Here is a 19017-nt window from a genome sequence, read left to right on the forward strand (position 1 = left end):
AACTGTTTTTATTTGCGTGTTTAATGGCATGTTTTAAGAGAAACGTTACCTTTAAATGTGAACACACACACACACACACACACACACAAAGAGGTGCAGCATCCACACACACGCATGTGCAGGCTGCAGCCGATGTTTCAAGAATACCAGATGCTCGGCTGGAAAGCGTTTCTCTGAAAAATGTGACCGTTCCATCATTTTTTCCAGCTCGTTCCTCGACACATGACTGCCGACTTCGGGTCCAAATCAACCAGCGGTGTAACTGTATCCAGACGGCTCCTCTGCAGCCCTCCAGCAGCTGCACCAGGCTCTCCTGCAGCAGGCTCAAACCTGGTGAAAGCCCTTTATCAATTCAAACGTGACACATGACCTTTGACACATATCTCTCTCTGTCTTTTCTCTTTTTTCCCCATCTTTGTTTTCGTGCCGCTCTGCTTATTAACCCTTTCTCCTCTGAAGGCCCAGCACTGCGCTGTTTTCTCTGCTTCTGAAGGTTGCAGAGAACACTTACTGTAGGTCGAGGTGCTCACGGCTAGAGCTTATATGGATACTTACAACAGATTTTAGATGGTTGTGCACAACGGAAATCAGACAGCTTTTTTCACTTTCTCTAAGGCTGTGCATGAAAACACAGAAACACCGCAGTAAGAGCGTAATCACCTCAGTTCAGTTCTGATGACTGTTTTTGTCCCACACAAGAGAATATAATGAAACGAAACACAAAAAACCCTCCTGAATGGAAAAAAAGGAGGAGAAAACCACAGATGTTGATCTGGAGACAGCAGAAGTTGAAACTGAAGGCAGCAGGAATGATGTAACCCTCCCAAACAACCAGTTTTGTCTATAAGAAAGACAAATTTAGTAGGAGACATGGCAGTGAAATAATATGGCATCAGCTGGCACACATTTTGATTGCTGTTGTCAAACCTTGTTTACTGACGTACCTCTAAAGCCGGTCCAGATGGACAGGATGTCAAACTCCCTTTGCAAAGGGGGCCAAATAGAGTTCAGCTCGATCTTAACTATTGTCTTATAACCTATAAAAACAGAGTGGTCCCCTTTCATTCAGTGTAAAATGTAACTATGAATTTAATCAATGCCATGTTTTTAGAAAAAGAATCGCAATATCAGTAATATGTTACTGAGAGTGTCGCATTGGGCTTACGCTTTGAGTAATGCCCTTTTTTTTTTTAACCAACCAATAGTAAAATAAATAAATGTTATTCAGTAAAAAACAATAAAAAACACAAGGTTCCATTTTCTGTCATTTAAGAGTTTATTTAGTTTACTTTGGTATATTATGGCAGGTCATGCGTCTCTTTGTCAGTTAAATATTCAGTATTTTCACGTTTTCCAAAGCCTTCCCGTGGGCTTGATTATACTGTGGGTGAAGCATTTTCTAGCACTGTGGTCATATGTTTGACACACCTGACTTCACCAAGCCCACCTGGTGATGCTCAGATGTGGACTTACCATCAGTGATCACATTCAGCTACCACTAAATGAAGCAGATCTCATTCATCTGGTGTGACAAGCCAACAATGTCTCTTGTTTAACTGCACTGTAGGCCTGAAATTTCAACCTCTGACGCTGATCATTTACATCTTTTCATTCATAATTTTCACCAGATACTTAAACTGTAAACTAGCATCTGCTGAGCTTATTAGTTTAACCGTACTGTTTGATAACAATTTCATCTCTTTAATGCAACAGATCATTTTTTGTCATTAACTTCCTTTATTTATATTTTGACCGTTTCTGCTACTAAATCACATCTCTGACTAACTTCACAGCTCAGATGTCTTCAGATCCACTCAGTGCTTCAGTTTTTGACCCTACTTTACCTACAAAAGTGTCCTCTGGGTTACATTTACCTTTTACTCGAATGGCTAGTAGCTACACACTTGGCATTTACTGTAAACTTTCGTTTTTCCGGTATCACCATTAAGACTGTGTATAAGTGTGGCGTGCAGAATGGGGAAATGTAGAAAAGAGTTTAATTCCACTCGATCCGATGAAATATAAACGTGAACAGGCAGGAAAAAAAGTATTTGTTCAATTTTATTGATAAAATCATCATTATAAATATAATTACCATTATCATTGTTATGAATTAAATCAATTTATCTTTAGATTTGACTGGTGTAAAAAAAAAAAAAAAAAAATCAAGCACCATTCGCATTAATAAATAGAGTTGCTTGTGCCAACATCTGGGTTATTTTGGGTATTACAATAAAAAAATATCCCATATCTCACATTCACCCCCCTGATCTGAACTAATTCTTCTCACACTGGATGTAAACTGGGATTCATTTCCATCATTGTCACGTTATGCCTCTGTCCAGCAGGACTCCAAATGACAATGCGCAAAAACAAAGAAAACCAAAAGTATTCAAACTTTTCCAAGAGAACAATAATAACAATAATCATACTTATAATAACAAGAATTTCCATGAAAACAATCATAATTAAAAATTGCACCATGTTGTAGCTCTGCTCGTATTTAACATTACTGTACTTCAAAAAAAAAAAAAAAAAGAGATAAAGCATCACATTTAAAAACATAATCTTTACCATCTGACTGCTTGCACTGAGTTTGGTTTGCAAGTTTGAGTGTAAGACAAAATCCTTCGTGTTCATGTTTCGGTTTTTAGACTCGGTGTGAAGCCTGAATTACAAACCCACGTGTGTGCATGTTTAAGCCTGCATCAATCAAAGCTAACACTGTGCACAAGAAATGTGCTTTTACATAGAGAGCCACTACATACAGTTACAGGGAGTATCGACTGCATCAAGTACCTTTCATTAACAAATAGGAACATTCACCCCCATAAACACCAATTTTAGATTTAAAAAAGCTCAGTTATTGTAAACGTTGCAAAACAGAATTAGTACTTTGTGTCATTTGTGTTAGAAAATATTGAAATCTTGGATTTATTCTCAGTGCTGTGGATGCTTTAAATCACTATTATGTACTGAGGTCATAGTTCCCTTGTAGCCTTGTTATTGGTTAAAAAAGAAAAGAAAAAACGAAACACTGATTTAAGAGGAAAATGTCATGTTGAAACTTTAAATCTCCCCCCTCAAAGTCCCAACACTGTTACCAGAGACAAATTTCTTGGTAAAAGTCAAACAGAAACACAGTTTTCAGAATTATAAGTGAGTCAGACAGCAGTTCAGGTGGAGTCGTCCAGTTAAGGGTAAGGATGGGATGAGATGGGGGACAGAGGGGAGAGGTGGGAGGTTAAGCTGCTGATGAGGATGAGTCTTTGTATATCTCCCTCCTCTGTGTGAGACTGCGGGTATTTTCTTAATCTCTCAACACACAACAGTACACGTAAATAGTTAACATACAAATATACATTTTCCTGATTTCAGTTTCAAGGGCCTTTATTGTTTTGTTTTCCCCTTTTTATGGCACTTACAAACCACCCAAAAAAACTTTAAAAAATGTCCCCCTCCTGTCTCTCATTTCTTCAGGTTTTTCTCCAGTTTCTCTCTTCTTCTTCTTCCTCTCGATTTCCATCCTCGCTCGGCCCTCGCTCCGTCTCTTTCTGTCCCTCTGCGGCAGTCTGTCAGCTACCTGCTGCTCTGTCTACACCTTGTCCAGCAGGGATCTCTTGCAGTAGAGGAGGCGTCGGGGCGTGCCGTACTTCCTGAAGAACAAAAGCGCTCCCAGGGTGATCACAACCAGCACCAGAAGGAGGACGGGGATCACCACGGCCAGGGGATTGGCCCAGCTCTCCGAATCCGACTCTTTGCGACCCTTCTTGGGGTCCTCGTTCTCGCAGCCCATCCAGTCTTTGAGCACGGACTTGGGGTAGCCGGACTCCACCTTCAAGTACTGGTTGTTAAACTTCCAGTACTTGTTGGCTTTGTAGAAATAGGTGTAAGCTGTGGAAACAGGGTCCGAAATGGTCACAGAAATTCTTTAAGTGTCAACAATGGAGCTGCAATCTAATAATTTTCATTCTTAAACTAATTCTGAGACTATTGTTGTTTCAGAAATCTAACCAGTGCATCTGAGATCTCAAAAAGAAAGCAGCAAATTAAAAACCCTTACATCCATCTTCACTCATGATGGTTGCTTTGACGTTATCTGGTGCACCGGTCCACTTGCTGATGGGCTTCGGGTAATCTTTGTCCACTCTGCGAGTCTTCTCGTTGAAACGGTAATATCTGCAAATGACGGAAACATTAAAGACAAGAAATAAACGGCCTCGGGTGGGCACCTCGAGCAACAGAGGCAGAGCAGAGGACTCAAACTCAAAATCATATTATAGGCAGTAGTCCTACATCGGGCTTTAAAGGGTTGCTCCATCTCTTTACAAGTGGGATTTTTAAAAAAAATATGGCCTCAAGACGTGCAGATTGGTGGCCAATTAAAGGAAAAACTTGAGCCCTCGAGGCAATGACGAAACATGTGTGGTTCTTCCAGGATTTCAAAAGCCCCGTCCACGAGGCATGAATGATCACTCACTGGTTTGAGCGAAAATATGACAGTGCTGTGAATCATATGTTAAGCATCTCGACCCAGTTAAACATGTGTGGAAGATTTTGGACTGGCATATAAAAACAGTGCTCACCATCAAACACAGGGAGTATCTTTAGAGAGGACTGTGCTCCATCCCTGCAGCAGAGTTCAGGGACTCAGAGGTCAACGCTTTGCTGTTCACACAGACGTCAGCGGCCCAACACATTACTGAGACGCTTCATGGTGACTTTTCCCCCCCTTTAATTAGCAAACTGTTTGTATTCTATCATAAAACCAATGTTAGGTCTGGAATTTGATCTTTTAAGATGTCTCGGAGCTTTGATGCAAGTCAGCCCTCACATATTTCCTCTATGTTGTTATTAAAAAACAAAACCTACTGTTACTGCTGGGGTAAAAATCAATTCTCATGCCCATCTGCAACTGTGTGTATGTTAGACAGCATGAGAGTAGCAGTGCTTATTTTTAACAAGTTCACAGATGAGCTCGCAAAGTGTTTATGCCCACAATCCTTTAACTTACATGTTTGAAACATGTTACATGTTCAACATAGATCCTTTAACTGGAATACATGTAAGTGTGTTACAAAAGCACAAGGTAAAACGTTAAATTTTACTGAAGCTGGTTAAATTACACTTCCTTGATAGCTATACATTAAGGTATATTTTCCTTAATGATTGATTATTTTAATAAATAAAACTTTGATTTGACATATTTCTGTTGGATTTTACTTAAAGTGATTCATGTTTATGAAAGCAAATCATTTTTTTAAGTGTACAAATACTGTTTTATGGGGCTTCACAGTAAAACCCATTTCATGAGGATATAACAAGAATTAAAAGTATAAAACGATTTTTTAAATCAATCTAACACCTAACATTACATGCAGATTTGAAAAGAGGTTTGGTATGATATAAAAAGTTACAAATACCTTAACAGATAAGGTTGCATATATTGTGAGAAAGGTTTCTTCTCATTTAGGAAACAAAATAAAACAAATGGGGAATAAAAAGGAAAACTCACTGAGAGTCTTTGAAGAAGTACGTCTGTCCTGTTGGCGTGTAGAAGAGAGCGGCGTCGATCTTATCTTCGGGCACACCGGCTCCCAGTTCCCTCAGGCTCTTTGGAGAGTCCTTGTCCATGGTGGACTCACTGAAAACCCAGTATCTGCTACCTGGAAGTTAAAAAGAACAAAGATTGAAAACAGACCATTTCGGTCAGATTAGAGTGTAGAACACATGCAACAGCTGCAGCGATGCAGTCATCATAAATCTGATTCTTCACTGATCCCATATGGAACCTACCCTTGAAGAAGACAAATTTTCCATCATCTCTCTCGTAAGCGGCATTGATGTTTGATGGTAGGCCTTTCCAGAAGTGGCTTATGAGCATCGGGTAGCCAGGCAGCACCTTGTGGTTGCGCAGACGCCAAAACCACTTGTCCTGAAAAGATACACGGGAACCGATCGACCCATTAAACAACCAAATCATTAATAATTAAAACTTCTGAGATTACCCAAATGTACCACTGAATGACATAAGAAATGTAGTTATGCCCTTTTGCACATCTTCTACAGAGAAAATAACAAAGATTTACAGTTTAAAGTAAACTTTCAATCAAATATATTTAATCTCCGTAATATTCTGGATATTATAATTGAGCTATTTGTATATATAAGAGCTATTTCTTATATTGTGTAACTTTGTGATGTAGTGTATTATTTCATTTAGTTTACATAGTTACTATTATTACATTTTGTAACCTTAGGGATAAATAAAATATTCTAATTCCGATTCCTCTACAAGCTGTAGTCAAGATTCCCAATATTTCTAGCATCGATTAAAACGTTGATTTTTCAGAGTTAGCCCTGATTGTGCATTTTTATCTGCTGGGTTATGTTATTGAAAACACAGCACTCTCCCAACTCAAAGAAACCGTCTTTTGTACCTTAAATACAAACTTTTCCCCTCTGAGGACAGCGATGGTGTCAAAGTGTCCATCACAGACGTCAGGGCCGTGGTCTGGCTTGTCGGGATTGGAGGGTTTAGTGGGACGAGGAGGAGGAGGAGGAGCCCCAGACTTTGATCCTATGATCAGAGAGAGAAGTGAAACATGCTTAATTTGCAGGACCGCAAAAAAAAATTAAATCTATTTTTAATTATGCTTAGAACTTCTTTTTGCTTTGCTACATATTGCAGTATTTAAAATGATGATTTATTGCACTTACTCAATATTCGTCTTAAATTTAACTAAAAAAAGAACAATGCTGACACAGTGAAAGAAGGTTTTGTTATTTAGACATATTTTTTCAAGGACATTGTTTTAATTGTTAGGTTTTACTTGTTAGCGTCGTATTGTGTAGATAATTCAGGGGGAGAGCCACGCAGTCTCGTAATCTTTGAGTTCAGGTGTTGCCAGTCCCATCGGCACAGGTGTATACAAACAGCCATATAGTCTACTTTACAAATTTTTATAAATGAATGGGTTTTTCTAAAGAGCTCAATGAATTTGAGAATGGTGCTGTAGCAGGATGCTACTTTTACAACAAGTTAGTTTGTGAAGTTTCTTCACTCCTAGATATTCCACCATCAGCTGTAAGTGGTTTTATTGCAAAGTGGAAGTTTCATGAATCACAGCAATGAATCCATAAAGTGGAAGACCACATGAAGTCACAGAACGGGCTCAGTGAAAAACACCCTGCAGACTCCATAAGTGCAGAGTTCAGGGCTCCTCTGGCATTAACATCAGCACACCAACTGTGCACTGGGAGCTTCATGGCATGATTTTTCCATGGTTCAGCAGCTCCCGTAGGTGCAACGTGTAGGCGGCCCAATTATTTGTCCATAAAGGGTAGTTTATGGATTAAGCTTGCTAGCATTAGCTAATTAAGAAGAACTCTAACTTTACATATAAATATGGTACCTTTTGCCTCTAAAAGCAGATTTTAAAAACTCCAGTTTACAAAACAGACAAGTGATGTCAAGATAACTGTTTACTTTTTACTTATAGGCCATGGGACCAATGGGGTTTCTTTGTAAAAAAGTGACCCAGTAGCCTCAAAGAGGGGAGTCTCATAAAGTATTAGTGTCACCAAAAAAGTTGGTTCATTAATAAATAAAGGGCAGGGATAGCTCAGTAGGTAAAGTGGTCGCCCCATGATCGGAAGGTCGGCGGTTCGAATCCACTTAACGGCTACCCTGAGGTACCCCTGAGCAAGGTACCGTCCCTACACACTGCTCCCTGGGCGCCTGCTTAGTGGGCTGCCCACTGCTTCACTGAGTGAATGGGTCAAATGCAGAGAAAAACAAGTAATTTCCCCATGGGGATCAATAAAGTATCCATTATTATTATTATTATTATTATTAAATAAATGCCTGCTTCTTCTACTAAACCAACGCACCATAAATTGCCTGGATTCCTCTGCGGTCATCATCAGGGAGCTGGAAGTTTTCGGTGTCAAACCATTGATAGAAGGGGGCCATGATGGCAGCGGGGTCGTTGGAGTGCTCTAGACCCAGAGCGTGACCAAGCTCGTGGACAGCGACCAGGAAAACATCGTTACCTTCAAAGAGAAGATCAGAAAGTTGCCGAAAGCTCTGTTCAAAGTCCTGAAACTATCGTTTTCATGATTTCAAACAATCTGCAATACACAAAGTTTGTCTTGTCCTCTTCTTCTCAACCTTTCACCCACTTCTCTTCTTTCTCTTACCTCCCTGATCGACTGTCCCAGTGGTCCAAGGTTCAGCAAGGTCAAAGTGCGTGTCCCCACCAATGGCTGGACCGGGGAAGTAAGCGTGAGCTAGGAAACCGCCCTCGCCGTCAAACGGTGTGCTGTCGCCGTGGAATCCCTCTGCAAAGGAGAGCATGATGTCTGCGTACTTATCAGGTGAGCCTCTGATCTGACTGAAGGGGATCTCTCTGAAGGTGAGCGGGATGGCGCTCTCCCACACCTTGAAGGCCTTTCGAATGGCGTCGAACGTGGCGCGTTGGCCCACTTTAGGGGTATAGTTCTCTATGCTGGAGAAGCAAAGAGAAATGAATCAGCTTACATCAATAATAACAATTTGTGATTAGCATTAGTCACTGTGTTTTCTTGAGCTAGAACCCAGTACACTTCATATTTCCAGAATAAATCAGATTCTATATGCAAGTTGTAAAGTAAAACCAGATCACTGAATAGTGTGGTGAATTCTGACCTGAAGGTCACCTCAGACTTGTCCCACTTCAGACCCTGCACAGCATATCTCTTTCTCCTCAGGTTGCTCTTCAGCACTGGTCCAAACTTGTCAGGAACGCCACATCGCGGCCGTTTCATCGCCCTGGAAACACAAAGGTAACACTTTCAGTTTTAATCCAGAAAGTATGTGGACTCCTCTGAAGAACTTGTGGTTATTAAGTCTTTAATAATGGCAGTTTTAGCTTCTCACACAGCCGCTTCTATCCAAAAGTGTATAAAGAATGTGACAGTCCGCTATTCACCTGTAATAATCTGAGGCCAAGCTGTTATCTTTAATGTAAACCAGGACTCACTCTATTGTGTTGGTGTCTATGGAGCCAGTGACGGTCAGTCCGTAAAAACTCTGCATGGCGGATATCGCTTTACTGATGGTGTCTGGTGAGCGGATGGCCTGGGCTCTCACATCACCTGGAGGCAGGTAGCCATACTGCTGCAGCCAAGCCTGATGGAGAGACAGAGAGAAATAAATGTTGAATAAGACCTTTAATGCACAAATCATTTTCTGACTAGCTGGACTAAGCTAAACACTGATGCTTTACTGAAAAGAAGAACTGTCTTGTATGTATTTAGTTTTAGAAATTCAGTACTATTAACATGAGCATTTTCATTCAAAGTGGTGTAATTTTGTCATCAAGAAACACGTAACGTTTAGGTACAAATGAGACATGTCAGTTATGGAAGTTGCCCATAGTTTGCATGGAAGATATTAATTGGCAGACAACTGTAAAAAGTGTAAACTGGAAACAAAGACAATAAAAGTTGTATCTTTTCAGTGGTAAAATACTGGTACTGGTTGGCAAGTAGTTGGCAAGTGTTTGCAGACAACTCAGCAAATGTGGCAGTCACACCCAGCGACATCTAGCAACTATTCCTGAACTACGGAGGGAAAACACGTTTCCCTCGTGACCACGTGTTGCTGTGGGGGTTGGCGACTGCTAGTTTTTTGGCCTAAGTGACAGACACCTTGATTGGTAATTTACTTTGTGATTTTTGAGTCACACAAATGCATGTTTTTCAAATTTTTTGATGAAATAAGTAACTGAAACATAAAGAAAACACAAATTGTAAAACAGACAATAAGATGGATTAACATATTTCTATAATGTAAGAAAGTTTGTGGGCACGCTGCTTTAGAAACACCAAAACATCCTTTATTACTGCAGTATTTTCATCTATGAAGAAAAGTCACACTCCCACTACGCGTAAACCTTAGAAATCTACTGATGCGTGAGTGTAGAGTAAGTGAGGAGTGTGCTCGAATAGGCATGCTCACAAAAAGGAAAACTTCAAGCTTGTAAAAAATTTTTATTTATTTGCTAAAATAATATTGTTGCTATAGGAGACTTTTATTTTCTATTGGGCATATAATTGCTGTTGAAATCTGTTTTACTTTCTCTCTGAGTTAATCAGACGGGCCAAAAACAACAGTAAAACCACCTGAAAACATCAAAAAACATCTTAGTCAACAGAAAAGAAGGGACTGGCCTCCCGTATGAGCCTGTGGGTGTTTGTCTACTTCAAGTCAATTTTCAGAGCTTGTTTGGACCTGCTTCTCTTAGTTCAGCTGTACATCACACATTATATGGCAGATAATGGGTGTGTGTGGGTGTATGAGTGGGTTTTTGTGTGCCATGCTGTCTTGCTTAACCTCCCTCTTCAGCAGCCAACACACGCTGAGGTAACTCAGCATGCTAAATTTATTGTCTTTTCTTCATGTGACTGTGACATTACCCAGTTTATGGTTTCTTTAAAGCTAACATCAAACCCTCAAATGTCCCCTTGATTTCTGCTGGACTTGTAACGGGAAACTTTGTTGTGGGGTCATAAGGAGGCATGAGAGAGGAATTGAAAGCCAAATAAAACACTGATGTCATCTTTGTCACAATGACCCATAACTCTGTCTAGACGATCGCTGCCAAATACAGCTGTCACGAGGCTGGAAAAAAAACACCTTCAGGAACATTTGGGCTCCTCAAAGCTTTAACTTTAAGATCCCTTTGCCACTGTCTGTGTCTATTGTCCTCCTCGCTGTCTGCCTATCTGTGCTCTTGCCAACCGAAACCACCACTGTTTATCTTTACACACTAAAGGTCGGTCTTTTCTTTCCACTGCTGGTGGTCAAAAACTGGGCCACTGTAATGGAGAAGTTTGACAATGGGGGAAAGGGGAGAAAAGTCAGATGACACCTTCGATGGCACTCCTACTTGCGAGGAGATAAAAAAATCAAAGAGCTAATAGGTAGTAGCTGACAGTAAGTAGTTGTTTACCCATTTGTAGATAGAAGCTAAACTAAATAAAAAGCTGAGCTGAGCAACCTTTACACTGGTTTAAGGTACTTCTTGAACGCTGCCTTGAATTTAGATGTAAATGAATGTTAATAAATTAACATGGTACATAGGTTGCCTGCTCAACCAGGTGAGCTAAAGGTTCACAGCCATGTATAACACACACGATATGGTAGACAGTGGGTGTGTTTGTTTTTATGAGTAGGTTTGTGCCACAAAAGATAGATGTATTAATCCTTTTATGGCAGTAATCTGTGCTTCTTGCTTTCTAAAATCTCTGCATGACACGGAAACAGCGTCAACATCCGTCCGTCCACATTTTAGTCTATGCCATCATGGACCACAAACTATTTTGATCAGGGAAATGAGGTCAAGGTTTTAACCATGTTTGGCTATAAATAGACAGCCTAATATGCATAATTTGAGTCAACATATAAAGGTCAAAATGTCTAACAAATGGTTGAAACAGCTAGCTAAACAAATAGCTAAATTGTTAGCCAATACAGAAAGTGCTAAAACTGCTCTCAAGTACCCTGGCGCATTTAAAACTGTATGGTTAAATAAATAAAAATGCTAATAAACATACTTGACCTTATGAATAAAAAATGAATTTTAACTAAAAATAAATTGCAATTGCAAGCTAAAAATATGACAATAGAAAACAAAATCGCTAACAAGGATAAACGGTTGAAATAGCTAGCTAAAAAAAATCTGGATAAGCAGTTTAAAGTTGTCACTATACTTGGCGGATGTTGTTTTATCACTATGTTCTGTTAATACTGTGATGACAGCAAACATCACAGCTGGTGTTGATAAAAGGTTCTTAAGTCAGTTTCGTGACATTTTAAAAAGGCTGTAGCTTTACATTTGACTATCAGATACTGGAGTTGTAGCTAACTCATCATCTCCTGACTCCCTTGTTGAAGCTAAATGCATCTTCAAGTGTGTGTTTCCAATTATGTATGTGCACACACAGAGTTAAAACAAATTTTTATCCCCACCACAAATTAAGCCAGTGGAATTACCCCAAATTCTTTCGTTAGCGTCATCTAAACCTCAGATATCTCTCTTGTTCCACCATATGTCCTGGTTTTCTCTTCAAGCCTGCCTCCAGCAAGTGAAGGGCAAACCATGGATGGAAAAGGAGCAACTGGGCAACAACTGGGCCATCCACAGCCTGTGCACACACAGCTACTGTTAGTCATGTGGTGGGCAGAGAGGCCAGAGAACAAGGTTCACTTATGTTAACCCGCAGAGCGACGACTTATCCCCCTTCTCCCTATCTTTGCATATTCAGTCGGATTATTTAAACATCTAGTAAATGTATTTTATCCTCTGACTCTCTAACACTAACCAACCAAATTTACTTTCTCTGCCTCTCCACTAAATACGACTAGTGTGCCCTGTGGCTCCAGTGCGGTGAAGCGTCTGCTTCTATAAAAACACTCTCTGCTCCACTGCATGAAAGTCTCTCCCACACTGTGAGGACCTCCACTTCTCTCCTCTAGTCCCAAACTACTCCACACACCGCCACCACCTCCGGTCGGAGCGCCAGGTATCCCAGCATGTACCTCGCCTCTGTGGAACTCCCTTACAGCCACCATCAAAGCTTCTATTTATTAAGATTTGTACATGGCTGGTATTGTTGACCTGTGGGTAGCCAATTACCTGGCTACACAGCCATGTGTGGTCAAAGTACTGCTGCTGGTGGTTGGTAAACACACCTTTGAGCCCGTGTAGTGACGTGTGGTCTGAACATATAATGCACAGAAACACAACTGATGCAACGTAGTGGAAAAGTTGGCAAAGCTGCACGATGTAGCTCCACTCTGTCGCTTTATCGATAATTAATCATAGATTGATTCAGTTGCCTAAAATGCAGTTCTTCCAGCTCCCATGGTGTTTTTGCTCTTCTTCTGTGTCATTTACATATCTGCTGGGCTTAGACTGATGAGGAAAACATTTCACTTTGGGGTCTGGCAGAACTGACGTGACATTTTTCACTATTTTTTTTCTCCATTAAAGAGAGAGGACAAAGTATCCCAACAAATATGGTTGTGATAAGAAGCCAAATACTGAACCGTAGACAGATGGATGTTGATGTTGTTTCTCAGTACAACAGATCAACGGGTCAGACTGTTTCTTAAAAAGAGAAAAATGCAGATCAAATGATGGCAAAGTAGGAATTAAATGCATTTGTCGTCGTTTTTAAACAACTAGAAATAATGGGGTTAGTACACAGGCAAGTAAATAAAATCAAGAACACGTTTAAGGCGCTTAGGAGTTTGTTTATCTGAAATGATTTAATGGTACAATTAGCTCAGTAAGTCTAGGCCCAAAAAAGTGAAGGTATCAGTTTGACTCATTATTCTTAATTTTTTAAAAGAAAACTTTTCCTATTTTCTATATTCCAAGTGTCCAGGTGAACTATTTTTCAACCATTACTAGATTATGACTTGGTTATTCAGCACTGAAATGTTTGCTGGGGCATTGGTGGCGTCTGGTCACAGAAGAGTTGAAGAAAAACGCAGAAAGAACAAACTGCAACATTTAAGTTTGAATCTGGATCATTGGCTTTGGCAGATGTTCTCTCTATGATATCCTGTAATTCCAACAATCTGCAGATTAAAGATAGAATTAAAATGCTCAGCAGCAGTTTTACCCTTCACTGTAAATTAGATGGCAACGTATTAAGCTCGAAGCAAGTCCCTGAAATTGAGGAAACATACTTTTAAAGCTCATAGCTGCTTTTTCTTCTTCAAAAACTCTCGAGTGCTGTTGGGAGTGTGTTTTTGATCGTTATCCTGCTGGAATATTCTTTTTCTGCCAAGCTTGTGGAGCCTGGCAGTCACCTTTTGCACTCATGCAGCCCCGTATCCCAGCACCTTAAACTCCCTGCTCTTTATATGCACATTTCCGTATAAACAGTTTTGGCACCAACTAAAGAAGTTTTTGCTTTGATCATTGTTAAAATCAGGCTTCATTTCCTCACGTCATAAAATACACTTTTGTTCATCGAAAGGCCAGAAGTACCAGAAAAATGTCCAGACTTCTGTGAACCAAGGTATTACAGACTCATTGCCTGGACTTTCTGCAGATCAATCGGGCTTCCAGACGCCCATTTTAAAGCAGAAAAAACCCCTGATTGTGAGGACGGAGTTATCTTGGCGTCATCTTCTCAAAGGAGACTATTCATCGGGCTTCTTTTCACAATCTTTAGAAAAGTCTCACAGTTTTGTACCCAAAAGCATGCAAGGTTATTTTTCTGGGATGCAGCACACAGAGATGGACCTATGTGATATCCTTTGCAATGCCTGAGCTGTCACAGCAACTCATCCCATTCCCTTTCCATTGGAAACATCTGTGCTGAGACAGGATGCTCTTATCTTTCAGAGCTCAAACTGCAAATACTGGCACTGTGGCTATCGCCTGGTCACCACTGCTGCTTTTTTTGTTGGTCAGAAATCTTTATATTTTCCCGCTTTTTTGAAGCCAAAAATCAGATTTTTTTTTTGTCATTTCTTTGTAAAGTCTTCCCCACATGGAGCCAAAATGCTGCCACGCAGACACAGCGGCACACTGAAACTCAAAGGTGCGGTAAGTTTTGCTTCTGTGATCACAGATTCTCTTACTCATTCTACTTTTAGGCCTATATTCTTCAATTTAAATACCATTACTGACAACAGGAACTTTTCCACTTATCAACACAAGATCTCTATTATGTCTGAACGTAGAGTTGCCCATCACAGGCCATGTGGGTGCACTCTCATGAGACTGGAGGTGCGCACACATACGTAAAGCCAACCACAACTTCCTCAAGATGTCATGAACTAGAGTTAAGAAAAAAATTCCAGGAGAATTTATAGTTCTTGAAGTCAAAAACAAAGCGATGAAGACACTTCCTCTTCAGAGGAAGAAGCATCATATGGGATTTTTTTTTCTATTTGTGCAATAAAAAATAGACAACAATAACAAGAAGGACAATGGTGTGAGTTTCACGGACATATTTATATTATAAACGATGCTAAATCACGCTCTTCTGTCCACTGCACTGCTGCTAAAACACTAAACGCTGCCTCTTTGACTTTTTTTGATGAAGACAAATTTTTCCTGTCTTTAAAATCTCAGCAGGAATGAGCGAAGAAAACAGACTGACCAGAGCAATGAGGGCAGCAGAAGATGATTTAAAGTGCAGAGTTACTTACATTAAAGAGGGAAAGGTAAAAGCATTAAGGACAGAGAGTGGGCACAGACACAGAGAGTGAGAGGTTAGGAGTATGGTTGAATTTAAAGTTGAGGGACTGAGTCAGTTGTTCCTCTCGCCGTGTGCCAACGGAAAAAACTGAGAATTCTGCTCATGAGCGGCTGAACCTCTCATTGCTTCAATTCTTGGCGTCTCTGACCCAGTTAGCACTCACACCAGCGCCGTGCAAAGTTTTGTCTGCTTTCATGTGTCTTCCTGGTCAAACAGGTCATAAAATGCACTCACCGGAGGTTTTGGTTATGGTGAAACACTATTATACTGATGCCCGACAGCTTTATAGAAATATTTACTGAACTGTCTCTACACTCTGCACCACAGCACAGTTCTACTAAAGTTCTCTTTCTTATTTTCAGAGGGAACATATTAGACTGTTTATTGGATTTTTGTTACAACTGTAGTTAATATTTGCACTGTGTGGACAAAAGTATTGGGAGACACCTCTGAATCTTTACATTCAGGTGTATTAAATCAAACATCTAGCCACACAGTCTGCTTTTGCAATAATCTGTGGAAGAATGAATTGTTCTGAGTCCGAGTGTGGCGTTGTAACGGGACGCCACCTTTGCAACAAGTCAGCTTTTGAAACTTCTTCTCTCCAAGATATTCAACAGAGGCTGATTATCAATGAATTATTGCAAAGTGGAAGCATTTAGGAACCACAACAACTCACAGTGCGTAAAAGTCACAGGCACTCTGCTTACTCAGTAACTGCAGAGCTCCAAAGCTCCTCTGGCATTAACATCAGCACCTAGACTGTGCACCAGGAGCTTCATGGCCGAAGCTGCAGCTCCTGCAGGTGTAACGTGTAGGTGTTTAATTTAATGTAAAAATAAAGGTTTTGTTCCAAAGCATTCGTAAAATGGCTGTTTAAAAATCGTTAATATGTCAAATAGTACTGCACATCTGGCCTTGAATCAGCTGTACACCTGAGACCAAAACCAGTAAGAGTGCAGTTTCAAACTGCATCTATTTTAAGTTAAAAATAGCTTAAATTGCTAGGATCATAAGACATGCGTCTCCAGATGGCAACAGGAAATCTCCAGATTTTTTTTTTTTTAAAGTCAAGAATCCTGTTTAAGAGTCTGTTGTTTTCATTGCTGCCCACTTCCTCTGCTCACGGCGTCTAACTAAGCATTTTATTTAAGTCAAGAATCCATAGAGAAGGCAGAAAAAAGGGGGAGAATGAAAACAGATGGTGGAAGGAAAACTGGGTACTTCAGAAGAAGTGATTTAATTTTCAGAGCATAGGGGGAAGTCTTACTTCTCTGTTAGCCGGGCTTCTCTTTTCACTCAGCTTGGATAAATTGGGATTAGTTTGTCAGAGCGACGTTAACAAGTTGAGCAACACTGATAAACCACAAAATTCCCGTAAACTCAGTATGAGTTACTCCGCCCACCCTCCCCAAAAAAAGGATCTTCAGCCACTTCAAGTAAACACTGATGTCACTCACTTGTTATTTTGTCTTTTGCATCTCATATCTTTCCAGCAGCAGTTTATTCTACTTTCTCCACACAGATGAGTCTCCTGTTTGATCACAGGTTTCATATACAGATCTTAGGTGATGTAATCCTCAACCTATAATTAAAACTTATCCTTCTTCTCCATCAGGGCTGACTGTTGTGTCTGACAGTAAAACTGTGTGCACAGCCTCCATCGCCAGACGTGACAGCCGCAATTCACCCGATCGTGTTTCTTTTTGCACTGAGGGTTATTGATACATCGCTACGTTGGTGTTTTCTAGCTGTGAGAGGCGACGCTGAAGTACACAGCCGTGTTTTCTCACTTTGTTTACAGACATTCATCACCGTGTTCGCCACGGGACAGCAGCCTGCGGCGTCCTATAAACTGTCTGACTTTGAGTTATCCACCTTGTCTGGCTTGACTCACACGCCAGCAACTTGTGGTCAGTGACTAAGGTCCTCCTTCGTGCTTCTCGTCTCCGCACAGAGCTGCAAAACACTCTCGTAAATTGAAATTACTTCTTTTGCACAATTGGGATGACTCAAATTTCACATTAAAATCTTTAAATGGTGCATCCTGTCCGTTATAGGAAGTGGATGGTAGACTGCAGCGTGCCTGAATGTCACGGGACATTGCACCATAAATGGTCACATAAATGTACTTTTGACCGATGATGTTATGGTAAACTGGAACTTTTAGTAGGTATGTTGTGCATAAATGGACTGAGACTACAACCACCCACGGTGCTTGAACTCAATTATTTTGGAGATCCGATGGCAGAATAAGTTCTTCAGAAGAAAGCTGCACTCTTCCTTAGTATTTCCAGGCTGCTGACACCTCTGTGCATCATGTCCGGCCTCACCAGCTTCCCATCTGTGCTGCCTGTGCAGGCAAATGAAAACCATTAACCCCCTCCCCCTTAGTACCACCACAGTACCCCCCCCCCCCCTTTTTTTTTTTTTCTCAGAACAAAGCAGCTCAGCTGAGATTTCCACACTGTACACAGCCACTGCACGGCTGGGTCTCTGCCACTTACTGCTGAAAACTTTTGACTCATGGCTTCTTTCCCCCTGGATGGAAAAATAAAGGTTGGGAAGTTCTTGGAAAAAAATGTCAGGCTGTTTGAAGAGGAGAAAATAAACATGAACTGTGGCGGCTTTTAGTGGAAAAAAAACAACTAAAAATTATGAAGTTATAGGGAGTAAAGGTCATTGGAGTGTCACAGTAATAGATTACTATACAGTTATTAGTAATACGTGCTTTAAGTACATGGAAACCTCAACTCTTCAAAAAAGTGAGCAAACACAGACAGAGTTTCACGAGTACTGTGGGAGGAAAACACACCTGAAAATGCAGACACGCTGCAGCTCGTATTGCACATGCAGAAATGAACGTGTAGCCTCTATAAATGTGCACTGCATAAAGTAAATGCACCTCCAATTCACTTACCTCGGCTTTTAGTACGTCTGCGATGACAGAGGTAAGACCGAAGCAGCAGAGACCGCAGGCCAGGGCGAGGACCCGGAGTATCATTGTGATATCTGGAGATTATCTCGGAGATTTCAGGAAGCTTTCACTCTACACAAATCCGTCCTGATTAGGGAGGACAAAAAAAAAACTCCAAAACAAAATCGACTGATGCTACTCCGCGTTGTAAAACGTGGCACAAAAACTTTGTCGTATCCGCATGGACACTTTCAGGGCAGTCAGCAACTTTTACGCACAGAAACGATCGCAGCAGAGTCGGAGCCGAAACAACAACAAAAAGCAAAAAGCTGAAAAGGGAAAGAGAGATGCTGCAACCTAAAGCCTCGCAGTCTGACTCCCTTTCCCCTATAGCAGGACTACCTGTGGCGTGTGTGGACGTGGAGAGAGCGAGCAACAGAGAAGGGAAGAGGGGGGTGGGGGGGCTCATTTTCTTCAAGGTCCTCCTCCAGTAAAAAAAACGTCACGCTTCGCTAGGAAGTTCAATTACTACACTACTACACTTTTATTTATTTATTTGTAATTAAGGGAGTGATTACGAAAATAAAAGCTCCATAACTGAAAACACTGAGGTCGCACTCCTGATGCTTTTTCAGTATCAGTATGAAGCAGAAATGTTAATTTCTGTATTTGGAAGCTGAAGATTTGGGCACCGGCTGATGTGCAGAAATGTCTGTCAGTGTCCCGAGTGAACACAAGGACAGCATGACGGTCTGGGTTTAAGGAGAAGAGTTAGGCCACGTTTCACGTTGTGTTTAAATGCGCATGCCTCACCCATTAACATTTAGCTG

General features: G+C 40.8%; 1 protein-coding gene and 1 long non-coding RNA gene across 2 annotated transcripts; one reads left to right on the top strand and one right to left on the bottom strand.

Annotated features, from left to right (window-relative positions):
• Positions 1 to 2043: 2043 nt before the first annotated feature.
• Positions 2044 to 18613, bottom strand: mmp14a (matrix metallopeptidase 14a (membrane-inserted)). Its single transcript, XM_085451093.1, has 10 exons — positions 18191 to 18613; positions 9024 to 9172; positions 8690 to 8812; positions 8203 to 8510; positions 7894 to 8055; positions 6441 to 6580; positions 5793 to 5935; positions 5516 to 5662; positions 4064 to 4179; positions 2044 to 3894 (listed from the first exon to the last, which is right to left on the bottom strand). The coding sequence occupies exons 1-10, from the start codon at positions 18272 to 18274 to the stop codon at positions 3596 to 3598; spliced, it is 1671 nt and encodes a 556-aa protein (XP_085307219.1). The 5' UTR covers positions 18275 to 18613; the 3' UTR covers positions 2044 to 3595.
• Positions 8318 to 9442, top strand: LOC146714727 (uncharacterized). The gene is made up of 3 exons (XR_014918843.1): positions 8318 to 8379; positions 8752 to 8826; positions 9017 to 9442. It is a non-coding gene; the product is annotated as an uncharacterized LOC146714727 (long non-coding RNA).
• Positions 18614 to 19017: the final 404 nt, after the last annotated feature.

The sequence above is a fragment of the Copadichromis virginalis genome, linkage group LG3 (genome assembly GCF_057382275.1).
Source record: "Copadichromis virginalis isolate Kocher_CV1m ecotype Utaka linkage group LG3, C_Virginalis_male_GT1.1, whole genome shotgun sequence".
NCBI classification, from domain to species: Eukaryota; Metazoa; Chordata; class Actinopteri; order Cichliformes; family Cichlidae; genus Copadichromis; species Copadichromis virginalis.

What these genes read in the sequence shown, in the direction of transcription:
- mmp14a (XM_085451093.1), bottom strand. Translation starts at nt 18,274, where the DNA reads ATGATACTCCGGGTCCTCGCCCTGGCCTGCGGTCTCTGCTGCTTCGGT. An exon ending in AGGAATCCAGGCAATTTATG is followed by an intron (nt 6,581 to 7,893) that starts GTGCGTTGGTTT and finishes CTCTGATCATAG; the next exon opens with GATCAAAGTCTGGGGCTCCT. An exon ending in GGGAAAAGTTTGTATTTAAG is followed by an intron (nt 5,936 to 6,440) that starts GTACAAAAGACG and finishes GTATCTTTTCAG; the next exon opens with GACAAGTGGTTTTGGCGTCT.